We start from the raw sequence: 21,193 nt of genomic DNA, 5'->3' as shown, positions 1-21,193 counted from the left end.
TGCAGAGTAGATATCATCCACAAATAGCAGCAGAACATGAACTCCCTCAACAAGATGTACAATATAACAAATTAAAAACACCACCATAAACTAATGAAGAGGCTCACCTTGCACAGAGCTGAATGCCGCAGGTCTTTGGATAGAGAGAAAGGATGAAAGCAGAGGCAGGAAGTAACCAAGGACAAATTCTCCGGTTTTTATTCGTTTTTTACGGTTTTTATTATTATGAATTTGCCTTCAAACACCAAACCTTTCTGAACCTATATGTGGAGAACAATAAGAGATAAAAGACAACCCTCTTGGTGTATCCATCACCAGTAGATTTACACTACAAGTCAAAAATGTGGACACGCCTTCTCATTCAATGGCCTTCTCTCCATGAGCTTCATGAGGTCGTCACCTGAAATGGTTTTCCAGCAGTCTTGAAGGAGTTCAGAGATGCTGAGCACTTGTTGGTCCTTTTGCCTTCACTCTGCGCTCCATCTCATCCCAAACCATCTCTACTAAGTTTATGTCAGGTGACTGTGGAGGCCAAGCCATCTGCCGCAGCACTGCACTCTCCTTGTTGGAAAAATAGCCCTCACACAGCCTGGAGTTGTGTTTGGGGTCATTGTGCTGTTGAAAAATAAATGAAGGTCCAACTAAACACAAAGGCTGGTGACTCGTATGAATTATCCTCAGCAGCAGAGGTGACTCTTGCTCTTCCATTCCCGGGGCGTCCTTGTGTGAGTCGGTTTCTTCATAGCACTTGATGGTTTTTGCAGTTCTTGCCAAAATATTAATTCTAACAACCGTCAAATAGGGCTGTCAGCTGTTTACTGACTTCTACACAACACAACTCATGGTCCCGACTCCATTAAGAAGGCAAGAAATTCCACCAATGAACCCTGACAGGCTCACAAGTATTGAAAGTCAAGAACTATTAAACAGGAAGGTGTGTCCAAACTTTTGACTGGGTGTGTACAAACAAAATTTATGGTTTTATATTATTTATTGCTCTATACTCAAGGGTGAAAGTTGGCTGGAATGACTTGGAAAGACATTCAAGGTGCCAGTGTTAATACGCTTTCTGTTTATTCAACATTTTTTTAGCCCTAAAGTGATTATTTTACAGTTCTGTGTCCTGGATAAGACGGAGTGCTTCACCCGACACCTATAAAAAGAATTGAATCAAGGGACCAGTCTATCCTGCCCAAATAGGGTTTATTCAATTAAACTGAATTGAATTTCTAAACTATTTAAGGGGGGAAAGGTCGCACAATAATTGCGTGAAAACAGAAAAACGTCCAACAGTCAGATGACCCCCCTTGCTTTTCACAGGAAGAAACATCAGGCAGAACCAGACTTAAGAATCGGTGGCCATCTGCTGCAACTGGTTAGGGTTAAAGGGAGGATGAGGCCCTATCCTGGAGCCGGTTCTAGGGAGGGAGCTCGATGATCAGGCTCTACACTGTAGTGAAGCGAGAGCTGAGTGTGAAAGTGAAGCTGTCAGTTTGCTGGTCAAGCAGCAGAAAATAGCTTTTCTGAAAGGTGGCTGGATTGATGAATGGTTCTCATCAGATGACCGTTATGGAGATAATATAACCAAGTAACCTCACACAGAGCAGAAATACTGGGAGCCTGCCTTGTGGATCTAATCTAAGGAAGATTTGGGGTGGTCTATTACTTTGTGGCAGGCAGTGGCAAAAGTGGCCAGAGGCAGTTGCCTTGGCAATCCCTCCCAGGTTACCAAGTCTAGCTTTAGGGGATGAAAACTAATTTCTCTAATGAGGAAATATTCCAAGCTTGTATGTGAAAATACCACTAGATATGAGAAATGAGCGAGAAACACTATTTATTCTATAGTTATAACCAGTGTTGGGTAAGTTACTTTAAAAAAGTAATTCATTACTAATTACTTAGTCAATATTGTATTTTAAATACTTATCTAATTACTGTGTCAGAAAAGTAACTTAATTACTAAATAAGTAATTTAACCAAATACTTCTTAGAATCCCTCTAAACCTCGAGTGGCAGACGATAGAAATTAAACTCTTTAAATAATGAATAAAGACGGAGACTCTGCAGTACGCAGCGGCAGCATCTCTTCCACAGTGTAGCCTGCAGTCGTTTTTAAGCTCACCTTCAGACGCTTTCTGCGCTGCTGAAGTAAAATCAGGTTTTGCTGCCTAGCGGGAGTTGCCGCGGTGTTATCCATGGATGATGAACAAGGATCGCTCAGAAGTGTTCGTCTATGCTCCGTGTCAGGCGCTTCAGTAGATGACTCGTGCTATGAACAGCAGCCCATAGTTTTTACATATTACTGTAATGTTCTTGTCTGCTCGTTTCAGAAAAGTGAAGAGACGGGAATATGTCCACCTCAAAAAACAGCCACTCGCTTCAGTCCGACAGCTTCCGCTGTAGAAAACGACTGTGCAGCAAACCGGTGTGAAATGACGCGCAGCTGCACTACAGCCATGTTAAAGCGGCAGAGTTTACTTCTACGTTTAGAAGACAAATGATTGAAATGAAATATTCAGCCAGTTTAATTATTTTACCATGTAACGCAAGTACATTGTAAGTAACTGTAATTGAAATACCTAAAAATGAACAGTAATCAGTTACTCTACTCTTTCAGTGGAAAAGTAACTTAATTACAGTAACGCGTTACACCCAACACTGGTCATAAATAATTTGTGGAGCACATAGTCGCAGGGCATCTAATAAGCATCTAATGTGCATTATAATTATGATAGTAAGAACACACACACACAGATTCTGTTTTAAAGAAAATAATTAAGAAACAGAATATATTAGATTTATATTTCAAATATGACAAAATGCTGATTTTACAGCAGCAAAATGATTCTATTTCTACAGTTTAAACATTTAATAAGTTTTCTGCCTGCACAGAGTGAATAGTCAAACAAACTGAATTATCATAAATACATTATTTTATATGTATGACTTAATTTTTTTGCTATTATTATTATTATTATATCACTAGGAATAAATAATAAGGAAAAGATTGTGGATCAGTTTTTATTGTGGCCATAGTATATACAGTATTGTGGAGAACGTATAAAATCTCATTGTATGTCCGTGTGTGTGTTTGTGTATAGATTTTTTTAAGTTATTACTCAACTATAAAAACAATAATAAACACAACTGCAGTGCTTTGGTTCTATAACATTCTTCTGTCATTACTTTATCATGGATTAGGTGAAACGAGTTTAAGTGTGGATAATTAAGTAATAGATCAGTGCAATAGCAAATTGTGCCTTGTTGTCAGATGGACAGCAAGTGGAGAGTGATGGATCAGAGGAGATGGAAGGAGAAAGAGTGAGTCACAGGCAGAGTCTAGTTTATTTCCTGTTGCCTTATGGTTCCAAGTGCTGTCACCAATATGATCCCATATTAGATTCTTGATGAATGTGGGTTGTTGTTATTCAGCCTGGTTCTGTGTGCTCCTTTTTAACTTAACCCTAACCCTAAAACATCTCTGCACATTTTCCCGAGTGGATAATCAACCCACTCTGCACTGTTCTACAAGCCTCAAATCCCTGCTTTTTCAGGTGCTGGAAGAAGGCTGGGCAGTGCACGTTTGCTGATAGGTGATAAGTAAAATTTAAAATAACAAAAATACAAAAAACTTGGCACGAAACATGAAAAACACAGCAAAAACAAAATGTCAAACATAATGTCAGTTTTCTGTATAACTCCTTCGCACTCTCTTTCGACCTTCATCTTCCTGATGCTGCTGTGGCGCTGTGCTTGTGATTACCTTAATGACTTAATGAATGAAAAGCACTGAGTCGCTCCTTTCAGAAACCATTGGAATTTTTAAGATTGCACAAACTGTTCAAGATTTACAGTAGTTTAAAGAAACATTGGAAAAACCTTTAGCTGGTGGCAGGTTGGAGGTTAAAGGATTGCTCACAATGAGCATAGCATGTGCAAGCCTTAGAACGGTCACCACAGCAGGTCATCTGCCTTCCTTTCACCCTATCCTTACCATTCTTCTCTGGCACACCAACCGTTTGCATGTCCTCCTTCACTACAGCCATGGATCTTTTTTGTGGTCTTCCTCGTTTCCTCCTGTTTGCAGCTCCGTCTTCAACTTTGTTCAACATATGCACTGTCCTTCTAGTGTACAAGTCCATGGTGGTTTATTAAAAATTGGGTAAACACTGAAAATTTGTAATGATTTATGTTACTACAGCACCATGTAGCACTGTAGCTATTTTAAAAACAGTCATTTGTGGACTGTGCTTATTTTTTGCAAATGATTACAATAAATTCATCTTGTCAGCTGGAAAATACATCACAATTCACTATTGTGAACAAATAAGTATTAGTATTTCTATTGAATTAAATAATGAATGCAGTATTAAAGTATGCATTTATTATTCTGTTTTCTGCTCTGTTGTATCTGTGCTGTCACCTACACAATATGTTGTATTTCTTCCTAAAGGCCTTCCATGGCAGAGGCAGGGCGTCCCATGTCAGAGCTGCATCCAATGGGAGGAACTATTCCACTGCAGCCTATTTTTTCCAACCAGTCCGTCTTTGACACCACAGAGACACCTACACAAGTAACATCACCCTCTGGACTGCCTCAACGACCATGTTACAACTGCCAGGAGAAATCCCCCAGTGAAATCTGTGAAGAACAATGTCATTCAACTCCTACTGCAACAGAAACCGCTAAACACCAACAAAGCCCATCTGAACACTTCCCGCTCATCATGGCTTCAAATCACCCACTTCGTCCAGTTGTGACAGAAACACTTTCAGACAATGATGAGATAGTTGTGAATACAAACACTAATTATCCTGAGACCATCAGAACAGAGCAGAATGTGAAGCTGGCCACCCTGATTGTTCACAGGAGTCACTCGGACACTTTGCCTTTGGCGAAAACTGAAATTGCTTTCCACAGCAGAGATGCAAGCGTCCAAGAGGCTGAGACTCACTCCATGATGGCTTGCAAGCAGCCCATGCAGCTACATCAGTGCAACACTGTTACCACTATTTGCAGTGGAGACTGTAGCTTACAGCATCCTCAGAGGAGAGGTCTCTGTATCTCATCTGATGACGCAGATATCAAAGCGCAGTGTCAAGGAGAAGGCGGCCCTCTTTCCACTAAATGTGACAAGCCACACTGTTGCAGCTCCTATATCCACCATGCCAATTTTGAGGATACATTTGCTGCCTACTGCCATCCTCAGCCTATTCCAGCCCCCTCGCAGATGCTGCCACGTCTGGCAGACTCCAGTATCCAGCCTCCAGTACCACCTTCTTCAGCAGGAAACCACCTTACACTGCCTCGCCTCTTCTCCTCTGTTAGTGAGACTGGCTTAGATGCCAAACATTTGCTGCGTTGCTGCAATCTGAGCTGCTCCTGGATTAGTTCACTGCCACCTGGTACTGGCCCACAATGCTCCCAAAAACACTTAGGTAAAGATGACTGGTGCAGTACGACAACTGGCCAAGAAAGAATCACAACGCGTGACATGGGAACTATGACAGCCCAAAAAGTTCTGAGAGATATCGGGGTGCAGACAAATCAGACCACCGGTTCTCATGTGTTCCCTCAGATCTATCTGGCAGAAGCTAACAAGAGTAAGATGTCTTCTAGCCAGACTGACAGCGACAGAGACAAAAAAGCAAGTGGTGCACCTAAGTCCCCAGTCAAGGAAGTGAAGTGGGATGCAGAAGGGATGACATGGGAGGTCTATGGGGCCTCCGTGGACCCTGAGGAGCTGGGTCTCGCCATCCAGAAACACCTTGAGCTGCAGATCAAGGAGACAGCAAACCGTGCGGCCAAGCTCTCACAGCAAAACCCCAACCCCTCCCAGCAAGTCAGGAATGCTGGCTGTTACAGAAAAAGAAGGATGATGGGCTACCTCCAATCTCCGGCTTGCTGCAGTTGCAGCTCTGCAGCTGTTGATTAACTGAGCACCTGACAGATGAACAGGACCTGAACACTGTGCTTAGTAGCCACAAGGTCTGCTCATAGCGTCAACCTCAAATGTCTGGATGATACTGCATTCTTATAAGACAAACCTCTATACCAAATTGAATGGAAAAACTTTTCAGAAAGTGATCCTTATTCAAATATTGTAAAGATTATGAAAGCCTGATAATGATTAAAGATCACTATGACAAAGAAAATGTTAAAAAGAAATAAAACAAAAAACAACAAATTTTTGTTCCATCATTTCTCAGTGAAATATTACCCAGGGACATATTCTATTTCTCTCTCAGTGGATGCAGACATCATTCATCAGTAGTCCATAATATGCTTCTGTGCACTATTACTGTTAATTAAATTGGTGTTTAGCTCAGTCAACATCTCTTTTCACTGCCAGTTTTGCACAAACAGTACAGTACCAACGTCTAAATAACATTCATTCTTTTGGAGTTAACAGACTCCATGACAGTTCTCTGGGAAACTGCTAAAACTTCCACGTTTCACCTCTTTAATGCTGCATTTTTATTGGTCATTAAAATTGTCAATGTTTTCATCTAATCTAGTTCTAGCTGTTGAACTGAATCTCTACCTTTTATTAAGAGTGTTTCATGAATGAAAAATGCCTGAAGTTCCCCATATCTTAATATAATAATAACTCACGATTAACTGCACAGTGGTGTGTAAAACACAGTGAGTGAAGGTTATCAACTCAAGTTAACCCAGCGTTTCCCCTGCGAGTTCACATCATATGACCCTTCTACAGAAAATGATCCCTATGAGTGCCACCTTCTCAGAGATGTTATCAAACTGTGATTTATAAAAAAAAAGAAAAAATTGTGAAGATCAAAACCATATACCAATAAAATGCAACACTTTCGTAAAAAGGATACAATACACAATAAGATTTTAATTAATTTAAATACAGTCCCACAACCTGATAAAGGAGATGTGGAAATCACGTCAGTTTGTCACAGATCAAAGTAAAATGGTAAATGGCCTGTATTTGTACAGCGCTTTACTCGTCCCTAAGGACCCCAAAGCGCTTCACACTACATCCAGTCATCCACCCATTCACACACTGGTGATGGCAGCTACATTGTAGCCACAGCCACCCTGGGGCGCACTGACAGAGGCGAGGCTGCTGGACACTGGCGCCACCGGGCCCTCTGACCACCACCAGTAGGCAACGGGTGAAGTGTCTCGCCCAAGGACACAACGACCGAGACTGTCCGAGCCGGGGCTCGAACCAGCAACCTTCCGATTACAAGGTGAACTATAAATGTGACCGATTAACAAAAAACTCCACGAGAATCTATAACACACGTTCCCAACAGTTTTAGTTTTTACTTCTTTATCTACAGACTCTGCTGTTTATGGTTCAAGAGTAAAGATTACATATAAAAACACAATTCAAACATAGTGCAAATTTGATAGAAGTTGTGCAAGTACATAGCAGATGTCCTGTTTCAGGATCTGATATGAAAGCTTATAGAACAATAAAAATATTGCAATGTTTGCTGCTAACAGAGAAAGCATTGCATTAAAAATCTACATTATTTATTATTTGTTGCAGATGCTCTTTAGGCAAGGCAAGGCAAGGCAAGTTTATTTGTATAGCACAATTCAACAACAAGGTGATTCAAAGTGCTTTACAGAGACATTAGAAATAAGAACAAATAAAAAGCATGATTTAAAATTGATTAAAACAAGCAAATAAACTAACTAATTAACTAACAAACAAACAAACAAACAACAGTATATAAAATCAAAACAGATAAAATCAGAACAGTAGATAAAATCAGTAGTTAAATGTAAGTTTTGAAATTTAAGCTTAAAGTGTGGATTTGGTGCTTTATTCAAATGCAGCTGAGAACAGGTGAGTCTTCAACCTGGATTTAAATAAACTGAGTGTTTCAGCTGATCTGAGGCTTTCTGGGAGTTTGTTCCAGATATAAGGAGCATAAAAGCTGAATGCAGCTTCTCCGTGTCTGGTTCTGACTCTGGGAACTGATAAAAGACCGGATCCAGATCCAGGGAAACATAAAGACATTACATGGTATTATTAAACTTCAGGCCCTCCTGCTGTTTGAGCACAGAGGTCCGAGGGATACAAAGGAATATTAGGACCACATTAAGAAAAAATATATATTATTGATCATTATGAGATTAGATTCAAAATTTCTAGATTAACTTCAAAATAATATTTTGAGAGTAAAGTTGAAATGTGGAGATTAAAGCCTTCTAGAAAACGCTTTGTGTACATGAGTTTGTGATCATACTTCAGAATTGTTTTTAGTTAGAAGGAAATAATTTCCTTGTAAGAGCTTTGAAAAGATTGCAGAAAGCTGCATCTGGTCAGAAGGAAGAACACACGACTGTGCACAAAATGAAATACCTGGCATTGGACAGACGCAAGGATAATGATGGTTTACACCCTCAAGCAATAAACACGATGTATGTTGTATCACAAGACCCAATACAATAGATGACGACGTCTATGCATGGCATTTTCTAGAGCAGGGGAGTCAAATTCAAGGCCTCGAGGGCCGGTGTCCTGCAGGTTTTAGATGTGTCCTTGATCCAACACAGCTGATTTAAATGGCTAAATGACCTCCTCAGCAACCTCCTCTTGAACTTCTCCAGAAGCCTGTTAATGAACTAATCATCTGATTCAGGTGTGGTGACCCACGGTGATATCTAAAACCTGCAGGGCACCGGGCCTCGAGGCCTGCAGTTCGACAGCCCTGGCTTAAAATGACAACTGCAGTCTCCACATTTCAACTTTTTTCTCAAAATAGTATTTTAAGTTTAATCTCAAAATTCCATCTTTAATCTGAAAATTAACACTTTTTGTTTAACTTAATGTGCCCCTAATACTCTGTCAGACATGGAATGGTGACACTATTTTCTGGAGAATTGATTGGTCAGTAGGCAATGATTTCAAACCTACTCCAGAACAGGTTACCATGGCAATTTACCCAGGGTTAACCCTGATGTTACCTGGATAAGTCAAAACCCTGGTCCATAGTGTAAGGCTCCGGCCCTAAAAATATAACACTGAGCAGACATGGATCAATATTTTGCAGAGATAAATAGTTTTTTTTTTTTTTGATTTTGTGTAAGATTGATGAGACATGTGCAAGCCATTTTATTTAACTTTTTAATATTGTTAATGATAATTAAACTATATATATATATATATATATATACATATATTAATATATTATTATTATTTAACACGGTAAAGGCAACTAAAATGTGTTAAACTCATCTGTTTAAAATTGCCTATTCTTAAATTTCTGTATGTTTTAACTTTATCTTCTATTTTTATCATTGTGTATATTTCCAGTTTTTATCTGTTGTACAGTGTCCTTGGGTGCTTTGAAAGGCGCTATTTAAATAAAATGTATTATTATTATTATTTATTATTAATCTGACACATTTTTAACACAAAAAATCTCACCTACTTCTTCAGATTTCGGAGTGTATACGCAGAGCCGGACAGCTGAGCCAGAGGTTTGGCCTGGCAGCAGGTCGTCAGATGAAGTGATTTTTAAAAAGGGTCTGCCTGCACCAATTACATGTTGAATAAAAGGACAAAAACAAGCACCCCCTTCTAGCGCTCAGCATCAGCTAGGAGCGCGTGCACCTGGACCAAACCAAATCATGAAATAAGGATGGGGGAGACGCCAAAAACTAAAGCGGAAATCAAGACTTGAAACTAGATCATTTTTAAACGACTGACTTTTACTCAATGCACAGTTTATCCCACCGAGTTCTTTTTCGTAGGCTGAGTGCTTGATGTTGGCCTTTGCGTCTATCACCACCATATCAACCACAAAGAACTGATTATTCATCACCGATAACCACACAGTGCCTCCGAGTGCTACTGACGAATGACTGCAGTTTTTATTCATCACTCAGTGTGAACTGGCGCAAAGTCCATGAACACTGCAGTATGAGCATACTGTGAAAAACACCCGATGCTGCAATTTTGATCTTGTCTCCCGTATAAGAGCCAAATTTCTCCGCGTGCATATTAGAGAGAAACCCCCTGATTCATACAGCTGCTGATGGAGAGGAGAGAACCGTAAAGGAGGTGCGGGCGGAGCCAAAGACTCCCCGCCCACTCGGCAAAATGGCAGCCCGCATGGAGAACGTGGAAGAAATTCGGAATCGAGTAATATTGGGAGAATTTGGTGTGACGAATGTAAGTGCGGCTGTGATCGTGGATTTGGAGACGTACAGCATGTCCTCTGTGGGGTAGTGAGGCTCTGACTGACACGCTTTAACTGATACGCGTGTTTGACACGGACTGCATTAATATTACTTAATGAGCACTTATTATAATATACAACAAGGAGGTGAAAGCAGAATGTGTTTCTGCGTTGATTATTCACTAGTAGTATCACCTGCCGGTGTCGTGCCAAACTAGGTATCCCCGACAGAATGTGTCTGATCATACTTGTGGACCTGTGTGCTGTTGTTGTCTCTTATTACTCTCAGCCATTATTTATCTGTTGCTCTTAGGTTCATACTACGGATTTCCCTGGAAACTACCCCGGATATGACGACACTTGGAACGTGGAGAAATTTCAAAAGGTAAAACGTTGTCACTGCGGTGGCCCTGTAAACGCTGGGAGGACGAATGTCATCAGTTTTCTTCTGTAAATCTCACATGGCTTTTCCAAAATGTGTATAAATGGCCTGCATTTGTATAGCGCTTTTCTAGTCCCTAAGGACCCCAAAGCGCTTCACACTACATCCAGTCATCCACCCATTCACACACTGGTGATGGCAGCTACATTGTAGCCACAGCTGCCCTGGGGCGCACTGACGGAGGCGAGGCTGCTGGACACTGGCGCCACCGGGCCCTCTGACCACCACCAGTAGGCAAACACGGGGTTAGTATCTTGCCCAAGGATATTTGGCATGCAGCCAGGAGGCAGCCTGGGATCGAACCACCGACCTTCTGATTAGTGGCTGACCTGCTCTGCCACCTGAGCTACAGCCACCCCTAAATGTTTGCACAGCAACAGATTTGTAATTTCACCTATGCATACCACCACATTTCATTTTTAATCAAGTAATCGAGATGCGGCTGAAGTGCAGCCGTTCAGTAGTAACTTAAAGCATTTAACCAAAGTACTGCTTTTAACACACCACAGGGTCATAATTACTCTAAGCATCATTCCTGGCCTGATTCGACGCCAGCAGCACCTTTAGGTTATGTTAGTCACCTGCCTTTTCCTTACATTTGTCTGTCCACCAGTAAAAAGTATTGAATGTGTATTTGGACAAAGATGTGTACAGACTAGAGTGACTAACGTGCTAAATAAGACCAGTGCTTGACTTGTGCCTTTAACAAATGCGTGCGATTCTAAATAGAAATGGAACTCTCCTGTTTCTTTGCAGAACTTCAGAATCGATGTCGTGCATCTGGATGAAAACAGTATGGAGTTCGACATGGTGGGGATTGATGCAGCCATTGCCAATGCCTTCAGAAGGATCTTACTGGCAGAGGTGAGCTTGTTTTGTTGTGTCACTACGGTTTCAGACCTGGTCTTGAACTTTCATTATGTGAGGGACTTTGGTTGATGAAGAACGTGTACATTTTGTGAATTTAGGCATTTAGTTTATTCATTTTATGCAAATATATTTTGAAAGCTGCTAATTATTATTTAATTTTTTTTAGGTGCCTACTATGGCTACAGAAAAGGTGTTCATCTATAGTAATACCTCCATTGTCCAAGACGAAGTCCTGGCCCACAGATTAGGCCTCATCCCCATCAAAGCTGACCCTCATCTGTTTGAGTACAGAAACACTGGTAAAGCATCATATTGAACCACTCACCCATAAGGCAGTTGACACCAATGCTCATTTTATCCCACTGTGTCATCTTCTTGTCATGTGACAAAGTGCCGGTTTAGATAACATCTTGCTTAGTCATAAGTCTAAGAATAAAGACAGTTTTCCTGCTGTGCTGCAGAAACTGAAACTTGACAATGAGCCTGACCTCAGTTGTACTGAGCATCTGAAACAGATATGACGGAGAGGTCATGCCTGCTTCCTACTTATGCCATGTTCTAGTTGCCTCGTTCATTCATGCGTTATGAGCATTAGTACCTTTAAAACACATCTCGTCCTGTAGCTGTGCTTGGTGGGGAAAAAGCTGTGACTCCACGTGAATGTGGAGTCAGCCATCTGTCCGCAGGTTTGTGCTGTGACTGAAAGACTAAATAATCACTTTTTATAATTTCATGAGCTGCAAATTTCCAGTGTCTCCTGCACTTGATTTAACAGTGATGATGTGCAGCATGTTAAGCAACATGTCTAAAATGCTGCTTTGGTTTTTTTAGGGGAGGAGTCTGCAGAGGAAGAGGGTTCAGAAATAGACACAATTCAACTGCAGCTGAAGATTAAGTGCAGCAGGAATCCCAGAGCAAGCAAAGACTCATCAGACCCACGAGAGCTGTACTTAAACCACATGGGTGGGTATTTTTAGGTGTCACAAAATGGTGCAGATATCCTAGTAAAAAAAAAGTATTCCTGTCTAATTGCAGATATCTGCTCTGTCCACTTTTATCTGCTCATAGTTTATTCCAAGGACATAAAGTGGGTCCCCATCGGGAACCAGGCAGACGTGTTTGCAGACTGCTGTATTGGGCCTGTGCATGATGACATTCTGATAGCTCAGCTACGACCGGGACAAGAGCTGGACATTGTCATGCACTGTGTCAAAGGAATTGGTAAGCTTTGTCTCTGAGCGGCTGCAGTGCTGAAGATAGAGACACTAAACAGGCAAACAGAAACAGGAGCATTATTATTATTATTATTTACATTATAATAACAATGCATTATTTCTATTGGCTGGACAGAGATGCTCATAATACACTGCAGTAAGTAGGTAATGTAACATGTAAGTAAGTAAGTAAGTAAAATTTTATTTATATAGCACATTTCTAGATAAAAGATCACAAAGTGCTTCACAAGGTATAAAAGAAAAAAACAGTCAAAAGTTAACAAAATGCAATTTTAAAAAGATGTTTTTAGCTGCTTTTTAAAAGTAATCACTGAGTCTGCAGATCTTAAGTTCTGAGGAAGAGAGTCCACAGTCTGGCGGCCACAGTGGCAAAAGCTCTGTCACCCTTGCTTTTCAGTCTTGTATACTGAATAACAAGTAGGCCCTGATCACAAGACCTCAGGGACCTGCTAGGGACATAGGGCTGTAAAAGTTCAATGATGTAGGCTGGTGCTTGTTCTTGAAGAGCCTTAAAGGTCAGAACCAGAATCTTAAAGTGGACTCTGAATTCAACAGGGAGCCAGTGCAGCTGTATAAGCAACGGTGTTACATGAGAGTACTTCACCCGTTGCCTACTGGTGGTGGTCAGAGGGCCTGGTGGCGCCAGTGTCCGGCAGCCTCGCCTCTGTCAGTGCGCCCCAGGGTGGCTGTGGCTACAATGTAGCTTACCATCACCAGCGTGTGAATGTGTGCGTGAATGGGTGGATGACTGGATATGTAAAGCGCTTTGGGGTCCTTAGGGACTAGAAAAGCGCTATATAAATACAGGCCATTTATTTACCATTTAGATGTTTTGTCAGAAGCCTTGCTGCAGCATTTTGGACAATCTGCAGACGCTCCAGGGAGTTTTTGTTTAGACATGTAAACAGTGAATTACAGTAGTCCAATCGTGATGAAATGAATGCATGAATAACAATCTCCAGTTCAGTATGAGACACTGTAGGGCTCAATTTAGAAATGCTTCTTAAATGATAGAAGCAGGACCGAACCAGAGATTTGACGTGGACATCCAGGGTAGGAGCAGAATCAAAGGTTACCCCGAGGTTCCTGATAGACGATTTCACAAATGTTGAAAGAGGACCAAGAGCATTCATTATGTCAGGTACATGTCTGTCTGGAGCACATACAAGGACTTCAGTCTTTTCTTCATTAGGTTGGAGGAAGTTGTCGGCCATCCAACCTTTGATGGTTTCTAAGCACACACTTAGAATCTGCAGCTTAGAAACATCTTCAGATTAATTTCATCAAACTGATATTAAGAAATTTCTCAGTCCGACACAAACCATTGGGATATATGTGTTACATCTGGCTCCAGTAACATTATACAATAGTGTTTTAAACAATCTTTGATTTAACAACATTTTATATGTTGAAGTGCTTCCATGTCACACTTTATTGGTTTGGGATACACGTGGTCCCATTAGGGTTTGAAACTCCTGGGTTTGAATCCACTGGTCGGTCAGGGGCTCTCCGTCCTCAGTTTGCATGCTCTTCCTGTGTGTGTGGGTTCTCTCAAGGTACGCTGGCTCCCTCCCACAGTCCAAAGATGTGTATGCACATGCATTAATTGGCAACACTGAATCGGCTATAATGCCTGGATTACACTTTGCTGCGGACATCGACACGAGCAGCTGGAGGCCAGATTCCTGAATAGTAATTCCTGTTATATTTCTTTGAATTCATAGTTGTTGGGTTGTAATGTAAATTCTCAGCAGATGAGTACATACAGTCACAAAAAAAGGCCTGGCCAACGGACATCTGTGTGGACCCTCATACTACTGAAGCATGGAGGAGAGGGGGTGTGATGGTGGGGGGGTGCTTTGCTGGTGACACTGTTGGGGATTTATTCAAAATTACCTAAACTCAATGGAGATGGTTTGGGATGAGATGGAGCGCAGAGTGAAGGCCAAAGGACCAACAAGTGCTCAGCATCTCTGGGAACTCCTTCAGGACAAGAGAAGCATTTCAGGGAATGCGTGACAAGCAGTAATCCAAGCAAAGGGTGACTGCTTTGAAGAACCTAAAATATCAAACATGTTTTGAGTTATTTCACACTTTTTTGTTTACTACATAATTCCATATGTGTCCATTGTGTTTTGAGACTTTCAGTGAGATGTGTGTGCGTGTGTGTTTGTAGGGCTTTAGATAGGTGTGTGCACCAAATGGTGGCGTACAGGAGTGGCTGACTTTTTCCATAATATCACGTTCTGGCTGCAGGGAGTTCAAGTACAAGATGAAATGTGAGTTAACAGGTGACCCTGGGTATGTGGCTGGTGCACTACTAAAACATCTCAAGCTAAGGGTGGAATGTTTTCAGGATGTGCTGAAGTGAATGCAGCAGTTTACATACTACTTGGATGTTATCAGTCCAAATAACGGGATAGTCTGTAAACAGTATTTTCTGCTGCCTAATGCTAAAGTGTGTCCTCTGTTGTGTGTTTAGGCAAAGACCATGCCAAGTTCTCCCCAGTGGCCACAGCGAGTTACCGCCTCCTCCCAGAGATCACCCTCCTGGAGGTGGTGGAGGGAGAGAAGGCGGAGCGATTAAAACAGTGCTTCTCACGAGGAGTTATAGACCTGGAAGATATTAATGGTAAGAGTGGCTTCACTTAAATTCAACAAGTTACATTGTATTAACCTGCAATCAGTCACCTGATGCTGCGAATGTTATCACATTTTTTGTGTATTTAAGGGACAAAGGTTGCCAAAGTTGTGAACAGTCGCCTGGACACATGCAGCCGGGAAGTCCTCCGACACAGTGACCTGAAGAATGTGGTGAAGCTTGGACGAGTGCGAGACCATTTCATCTGTACGTTCATGTGTAGCTGCTATAAGACACCATGCAAACTCACTGATAAAAATGCAAATATTCCTTTTACAGTGGCCTAGCCACTCCTAAAACCATGAATCAGTGCCCTGTCTCTTTGTTTATTCCACACACAGTCTGTAACAGAGTCAGTTTGAGAGATCGCGGCATTCAAAGAATCTGAAGTCTATATGCTGTGAAACCACTGCTGCTTTATTCAAGGGGTCAATCCATACCTGAAATGATAAATGATAATGAGTCTTGGTGTTGGACAGATGCGCATTCACTTGTATGCTAAACTATATCTGTACTGATTATTAGTCGGTGTTCTTTTCGGTGTTTACCCCTCGGCCAGAATAAGCTGATTGGTTGTTGTAGTCACCCTACTGGGTGGGCGACGTGGACACTTAAGTTTGTGATTGCATTACTCACCTAGAGTTGTGAAATTGATACCATAGGTGCATCTACTAAAACCCTCAGACGAGTTCAGTGACCTCAAACTTAAAGCCAGGGGTCAGAGGTCGAGTTTTCTGAAAATCTTTTGAATGCGATAACTCAGGACCCCGTGGGGCTGCACGGTTAGCTCGTTAACACGTTAGCGCCGGTGATCCGCGCTAACTTGCTAACAGAGATTTGCCACGTTAATGCGGTTATGGCGTAAACGTCATTTTAACAAGATTAACGCTGACAGCACTAATTTCTACACTTGCACAGACTTTGAAGGATAGGATAGGATAGGATAGAACTTTATTAATCCCTCGGGTGGGTTCCTCTGGGAAATTCGACTTCCAAAAAAGCACAGCAACGACCGAAGTTACACACACACACACACACACACACACACATATATAAATACAGAGACAAATATAAATAAAATATACAAAGGGGATAAATAGAATAAATAGGAATAAAAAATAAAAATACAAGTGAATTGCACATTTCAAGTATTGAGTCTATTGCACTGTTGACTATTTACAAAAAGTATTGCACAAAAGGTATTGCACAGTGAGGTGAAGAGGCACTACAGCTTAGTTGTTCCCCCCTCCTTTGTCCTCCTGTTTCCCCTCCCTCTCCCCTCCAGAGAGGAGTTAAACAGTCTGATGGCGTGTGGGACAAAGGAGTTTTTAAGTCTGTTAGTTCTTGTCTTGGGGAGAAGCAACCTGTCACTGAACAGACTCTTCTGGTTGTTAATGGCCGTGTGCAGAGGATGCCCAGCATTGTTCATAATGTCCAGCAGTTTCTTTAATGTCCTTTTCTCTGCCACTGTCACCAGAGTGTCCAGCTTCATGCCGACCACAGAGCTAGCCCTCCTGATCAGTTTCTCCAGCCTGGATGAGTCCCTCTTTGCTGTGCTGCTCCCCCAGCACACCACAGCATAGAAAAGTACTCCAGCAACCACCGACTGGTAAAACATCCTCAGGAGCTTCCTGCAGATGTTAAAAGACCTCAGCCTCCTGAGGAAGTACAGTCGGCTTTGGGCTTTTTTATACAGGTGCTCTGTGTTGCATGACCAGTCCAGTTTATTGTCCACCCACAGCCCGAGGTACTTGTACTTGTTGACCACCTCCACCTCCTCCCCCTCTATCTGAACTGGCAGTGGACCTTCTCTGGACCTCCCGAAGTCCACAACCAGTTCCTTAGTCTTTGAGGTGTTGAGTTGCAGGTGGTTTGTGTGACTCCATGCGACAAAGTTCCTCACCAGACTTCTGTACTCCTCTTCCTGATCATCCCAGATACACCCCATGATGGCCGTGTCATCTGCAAACTTCTGAATATGGCATAATTCAGAGTTGTAGCAGAAGTCAGAGGTGTACAGGGTGAAGAGAAGAGGGGACAGCACAGTTCCCTGTGGTGCTCCTGTGCTGCTGACCACAGTGTCAGACGTGATGTCCTTCAGCCTGACGTACTGTGGTCTGTCGGTGAGGTAGTCGGAGATCCAAGCCACCAGGCAGGGGTCCACCTCCATCCTGTTCAGTTTTTCCTGAAGCATACAGGGCCGGATGGTATTAAAGGCACTGGAAAAGTCAAGAAACAGGATCCTGACCGTGCCTTTTCCCCCATCCAGGTGTGAGTGGGCTCTGTGTAGGAGGTACAGGATGGCATCCTCCACTCCAACACCCGCCTTGTATGCAAACTGTAGTGGGTCCTGGGCATGTTGTACCTGTGGTCGGAGGAGGTTGAGGAAGAGCCGCTCTAGAGTCTTCATAAGATGTGACGTCAGTGCCACCGGTCGGAAGTCATTCAGCTCATTGGGCCGGTTCTTTTTGGGGACCGGGACGATGCAGGATGTCTTCCATAGGGCGGGCACTCTCCCCAGTCGCAGACTGAGGTTGAAGACTCGTTGTAGCGGCTCCCCAAGTTCAGCAGCACACGCCTTAAGCATCCTAGGACACACCTTGTCTGGGCCTGCTGCCTTTCTGGAGCGAAGCTTCCTCAGTTGTCTCCTGACCTGATCCACTGTGACACTGGGAGATGTTTGGGAGGAGGGGAGGGGGGGAGATGTCTTGCTGCTGAGAGAGGGATTGGAGGAGGGGGGTGTCATGGTGTCAGGAAGGGGGGGAAGCGAGGGAGGCAGGAGAGTGGGGAGAGGACTCTGCAGTGAAGGTGAGGGTGAGGGTGGGGGGGTTGTGGGCTGGTCAAACCTGTTGAAGAAGTTGTTGAGTTCGTTTGCCTTCTCCACAGTCCCCCCACTGTGCTTTTCTTGGTGTTGTGGCCTGTGATGGTTTTCACACCATTCCAGACCTCCCTCATATTGTTCCTCTCCAACTTCTGCACCTTCCTCCTGTAGGTGTCCTTTGCTTCCCTCAGGCAGCGTTTCACCTCCCGCTGTGCTGCTTTCATCTCCTCCTTCACTTTGCTCCTGAAAGCCTTCTTCTTCATGTTGAGGACAGCTTTGACTTCCTGTGTTACCCACGGTTTGTTATTAGGATAACACCGTACCGTCTTAGCAGGGGCGACCGTGTCCACACAAAAGTTGAGGTAGTCTGTAAGACAGTGTGTCGCCCCCTCTATGTCCTCACCATGTGGGCTCAGGAGCACATCCCAGTCTGTGGTGTCATAGCAGTCTCTCAGAGCATCCTCCTTTTCTGGGGTCCATCTCCGGATGGAGCGCGTTGTGACAGGCTGCCTTTGGACGAGGGGTGTGTATTGTGGCTGTAGGTAAACCAGGTTGTGGTCTGACTTCCCTAGTGGGGGGAGGGGGGTGGCTCTGTATGCATCTCTCACATTAGCATACAGTAGGTCAATTGTCCTTTTGCTCCTTGTGGGACAATTCACAAACTGGTGAAAAGCAGCCAGAGTAGAATCCAGTGTGGCATGGTTAAAGTCTCCAGATATAATAATGAAAGCCTCGGGGTGTTGTGTCTGTAGTCTTGCTGTGACTGTGTGTATTTTCTCACAGGCAGCTGTTGCGTCGGCCCTCGGAGGGATGTAAACACACACACAGATCACATTACTGAACTCCCGAGGTAGATAATATGGCCGCAAGCTAACAGCTAGCAGCTCCAGGTCCGGACGGCATATCTGTTGTTAACGTAGACAATGAGTCCCCCACCTCTGCTTTTTCCGCTGGCCTGCGTGTCCCTATCGGCTCTCACGGATGTGAAACCGCATAGGTCTACGTTAGCCTGCGGCGTTAGCTCGGTTAGCCACGTCTCCGTGAAGATAAACAAGCTGCACTCACGGTATAGTCTGTGGTTGTTCAGAGCGCACAGTTCGTCAATCTTATACGTGAATACGTGCATCACTGTCTTTACACTATTTTAGCCCATGGATGTTTTTTCTTTTACAGTTACAGTGGAATCCACCGGGATCCTGCCTCCAGACGTCTTAGTCACAGAGGCGATTAAGGTCCTCGTGGCTAAATGTCAGAGGTTTCTCAATGAACTGGACTCGACTGCTATGGAATGAAAGGATGACTGAGCAGCCCGTCAGACCTCGGACGGTTCTTACTATGCTGTCAGTGGAATGACTGTGTTCAAATATTCTATACTGATAAAGAGTACACAGAAATTTCAAAATGCAGGTGTTTTGTTGGTATCATCTGAGTATGTATATACAGCTTTGTCTGGTATTTTGTATACTTTCCATTAAACAAATGTTGAATTGAAGACAAACATCTTAATATTATTGACTGTCAGAGTACTTTCCACTTTTTTCTCTTTTCTAAATAAAATAGCATTAACTGTTTAGGAATTACAGCTATTTTTATGCACGGTTCTCCATCGTTAGAGACTCAAAACCAAATTGGACAGTTGACTGACAATATGAGATCCAAAGAGATTTCAGTCCAAATGAAGGAGACCACCATGAGATCTATTTTGTTTTCGAGCTTCTCAGTTAGAGAGAAAAACACTGCAAGAATGCCAAACTCATTGTTAAAAAAGGAACTCGCTGCCAACAGGTCCAGAAGACCACAGAAGTGGATGTACTTAGTAAAGTAAAAGGAGGTATGTTTATCGTCGCCAAAATCTGCAATCAAGAGAAATTACTGTTTATTTTCTAGAAGGAGAATCCCAGATCCGACTACCAGGAAGCATGTAAACAGTTCTGGTAAAGAATGTTTGGACAGATTAAGCTGGGAAAAGAGACACGGAGGAGGAGAGAAGCAACTCTTGATTGGACACCACATGTATCAAATATGATGGAGGCAGTGTAATGGCATAGGTATGTATGGTTGACAGTGGGATGAAGTCAGTAGTGCTTATTGATTGTGTGATAGAAGTATCAGGATGTATTATGAAACACACAAAACTATGTCCTCTGCTTCAGTCAAATGCTACAAAACTGACAGAGCTTTACATGGATAGCGACCCAAAGCAAAATGGAAACCGAACCAAAGACTTTCTTAAGGCAAAGAAATGGGATATTTTTCTAGACTAGACTACAAAAACCTTTCCTTACATTTAAAATTGTACTAGTTTGTCCAGTTACGTTTGAGCTTGTGATAATGGGTGACTGTATATAATGTAACTCATAAACAGTTACAGAACTTCTGTTGAGCCCTTTGAGTCTAAAAGTGTGCACTTCTGTCCCGTCTTGACAGTGTGATTTCAAATTCACCATTGTGGTCCGCACAGGCAGAACTATGAAAAACATACCATTGACCCAACTGTATGCACTACTGTCCAAAAGTTGTGGATACTTTGCACAGCTGGACTGGCCATCGGGCATACCGGGCATTTGCCAGGTAGGCTGATGTTGTTTGTTTGTTTGTTTCTAACGTTATAAACAATGAAAGGTGGTGGATTGAGTGGTCATGATCGACTCTGGGCTGGACCAATTACAATACATCCATATTGAGGTGAAAAGGAACGTGATTTGTCCCGTACGTCACATCTGCCTCGGGTACAAACAAAGGCGGCGGTGTATGCATTTACATCAACAACACTGGACCACAGCGCTAGGACTACTGCATGACATCATCAGCAAACACGAGACTGCTCACCCAGTTGCTGCGTTTGTTGCTGCCGGGGATTTTAATCACTGCACCCTCAGGACTGTGGTCCCAAAGTTCCATCAATACTTGAGCTTTCCGACAAGGAATAACAACATCATAGACCAGGTCTACAGCAATGTAAGAGGTGCATACAAGGCAGTGCCTCGCCCGCATTTTGGACAGTCCGACCA

General features: G+C 42.8%; 2 protein-coding genes across 2 annotated transcripts in view; both read left to right on the top strand.

The window, feature by feature from the left end:
• si:dkey-191g9.7 (uncharacterized) overlaps window positions 1–6,210 on the top strand; it is an 8,778-nt gene extending 2,568 nt beyond the window's left edge. Inside the window, exon 2 of the mRNA XM_004572057.2 lies at window positions 4,454–6,210. Coding sequence (XP_004572114.1) covers window positions 4,461–5,936 — 1,476 coding nt within the window. The 5' untranslated portion in view covers window positions 4,454–4,460 and the 3' untranslated portion in view covers window positions 5,937–6,210. The remainder of the gene's footprint in view (window positions 1–4,453) is intronic.
• A 3,697-nt stretch (window positions 6,211–9,907) lies between these two features.
• polr1c (RNA polymerase I and III subunit C) lies at window positions 9,908–19,697 on the top strand. Its single transcript, XM_004572056.4, has 9 exons — window positions 9,908–10,166; window positions 10,487–10,558; window positions 11,372–11,479; window positions 11,652–11,784; window positions 12,317–12,448; window positions 12,554–12,706; window positions 15,203–15,352; window positions 15,452–15,568; window positions 19,356–19,697. The coding sequence occupies exons 1-9, from the start codon at window positions 10,095–10,097 to the stop codon at window positions 19,472–19,474; spliced, it is 1,056 nt and encodes a 351-aa protein (XP_004572113.1). The 5' UTR covers window positions 9,908–10,094; the 3' UTR covers window positions 19,475–19,697.
• The last annotated feature ends 1,496 nt before the right edge of the window (window positions 19,698–21,193 follow it).

Source organism: Maylandia zebra, linkage group LG13 (assembly GCF_041146795.1).
Source record: "Maylandia zebra isolate NMK-2024a linkage group LG13, Mzebra_GT3a, whole genome shotgun sequence".
Classification (NCBI taxonomy): domain Eukaryota; kingdom Metazoa; phylum Chordata; class Actinopteri; order Cichliformes; family Cichlidae; genus Maylandia; species Maylandia zebra.
This window is presented reverse-complemented; position numbering and strand designations above follow the sequence as displayed.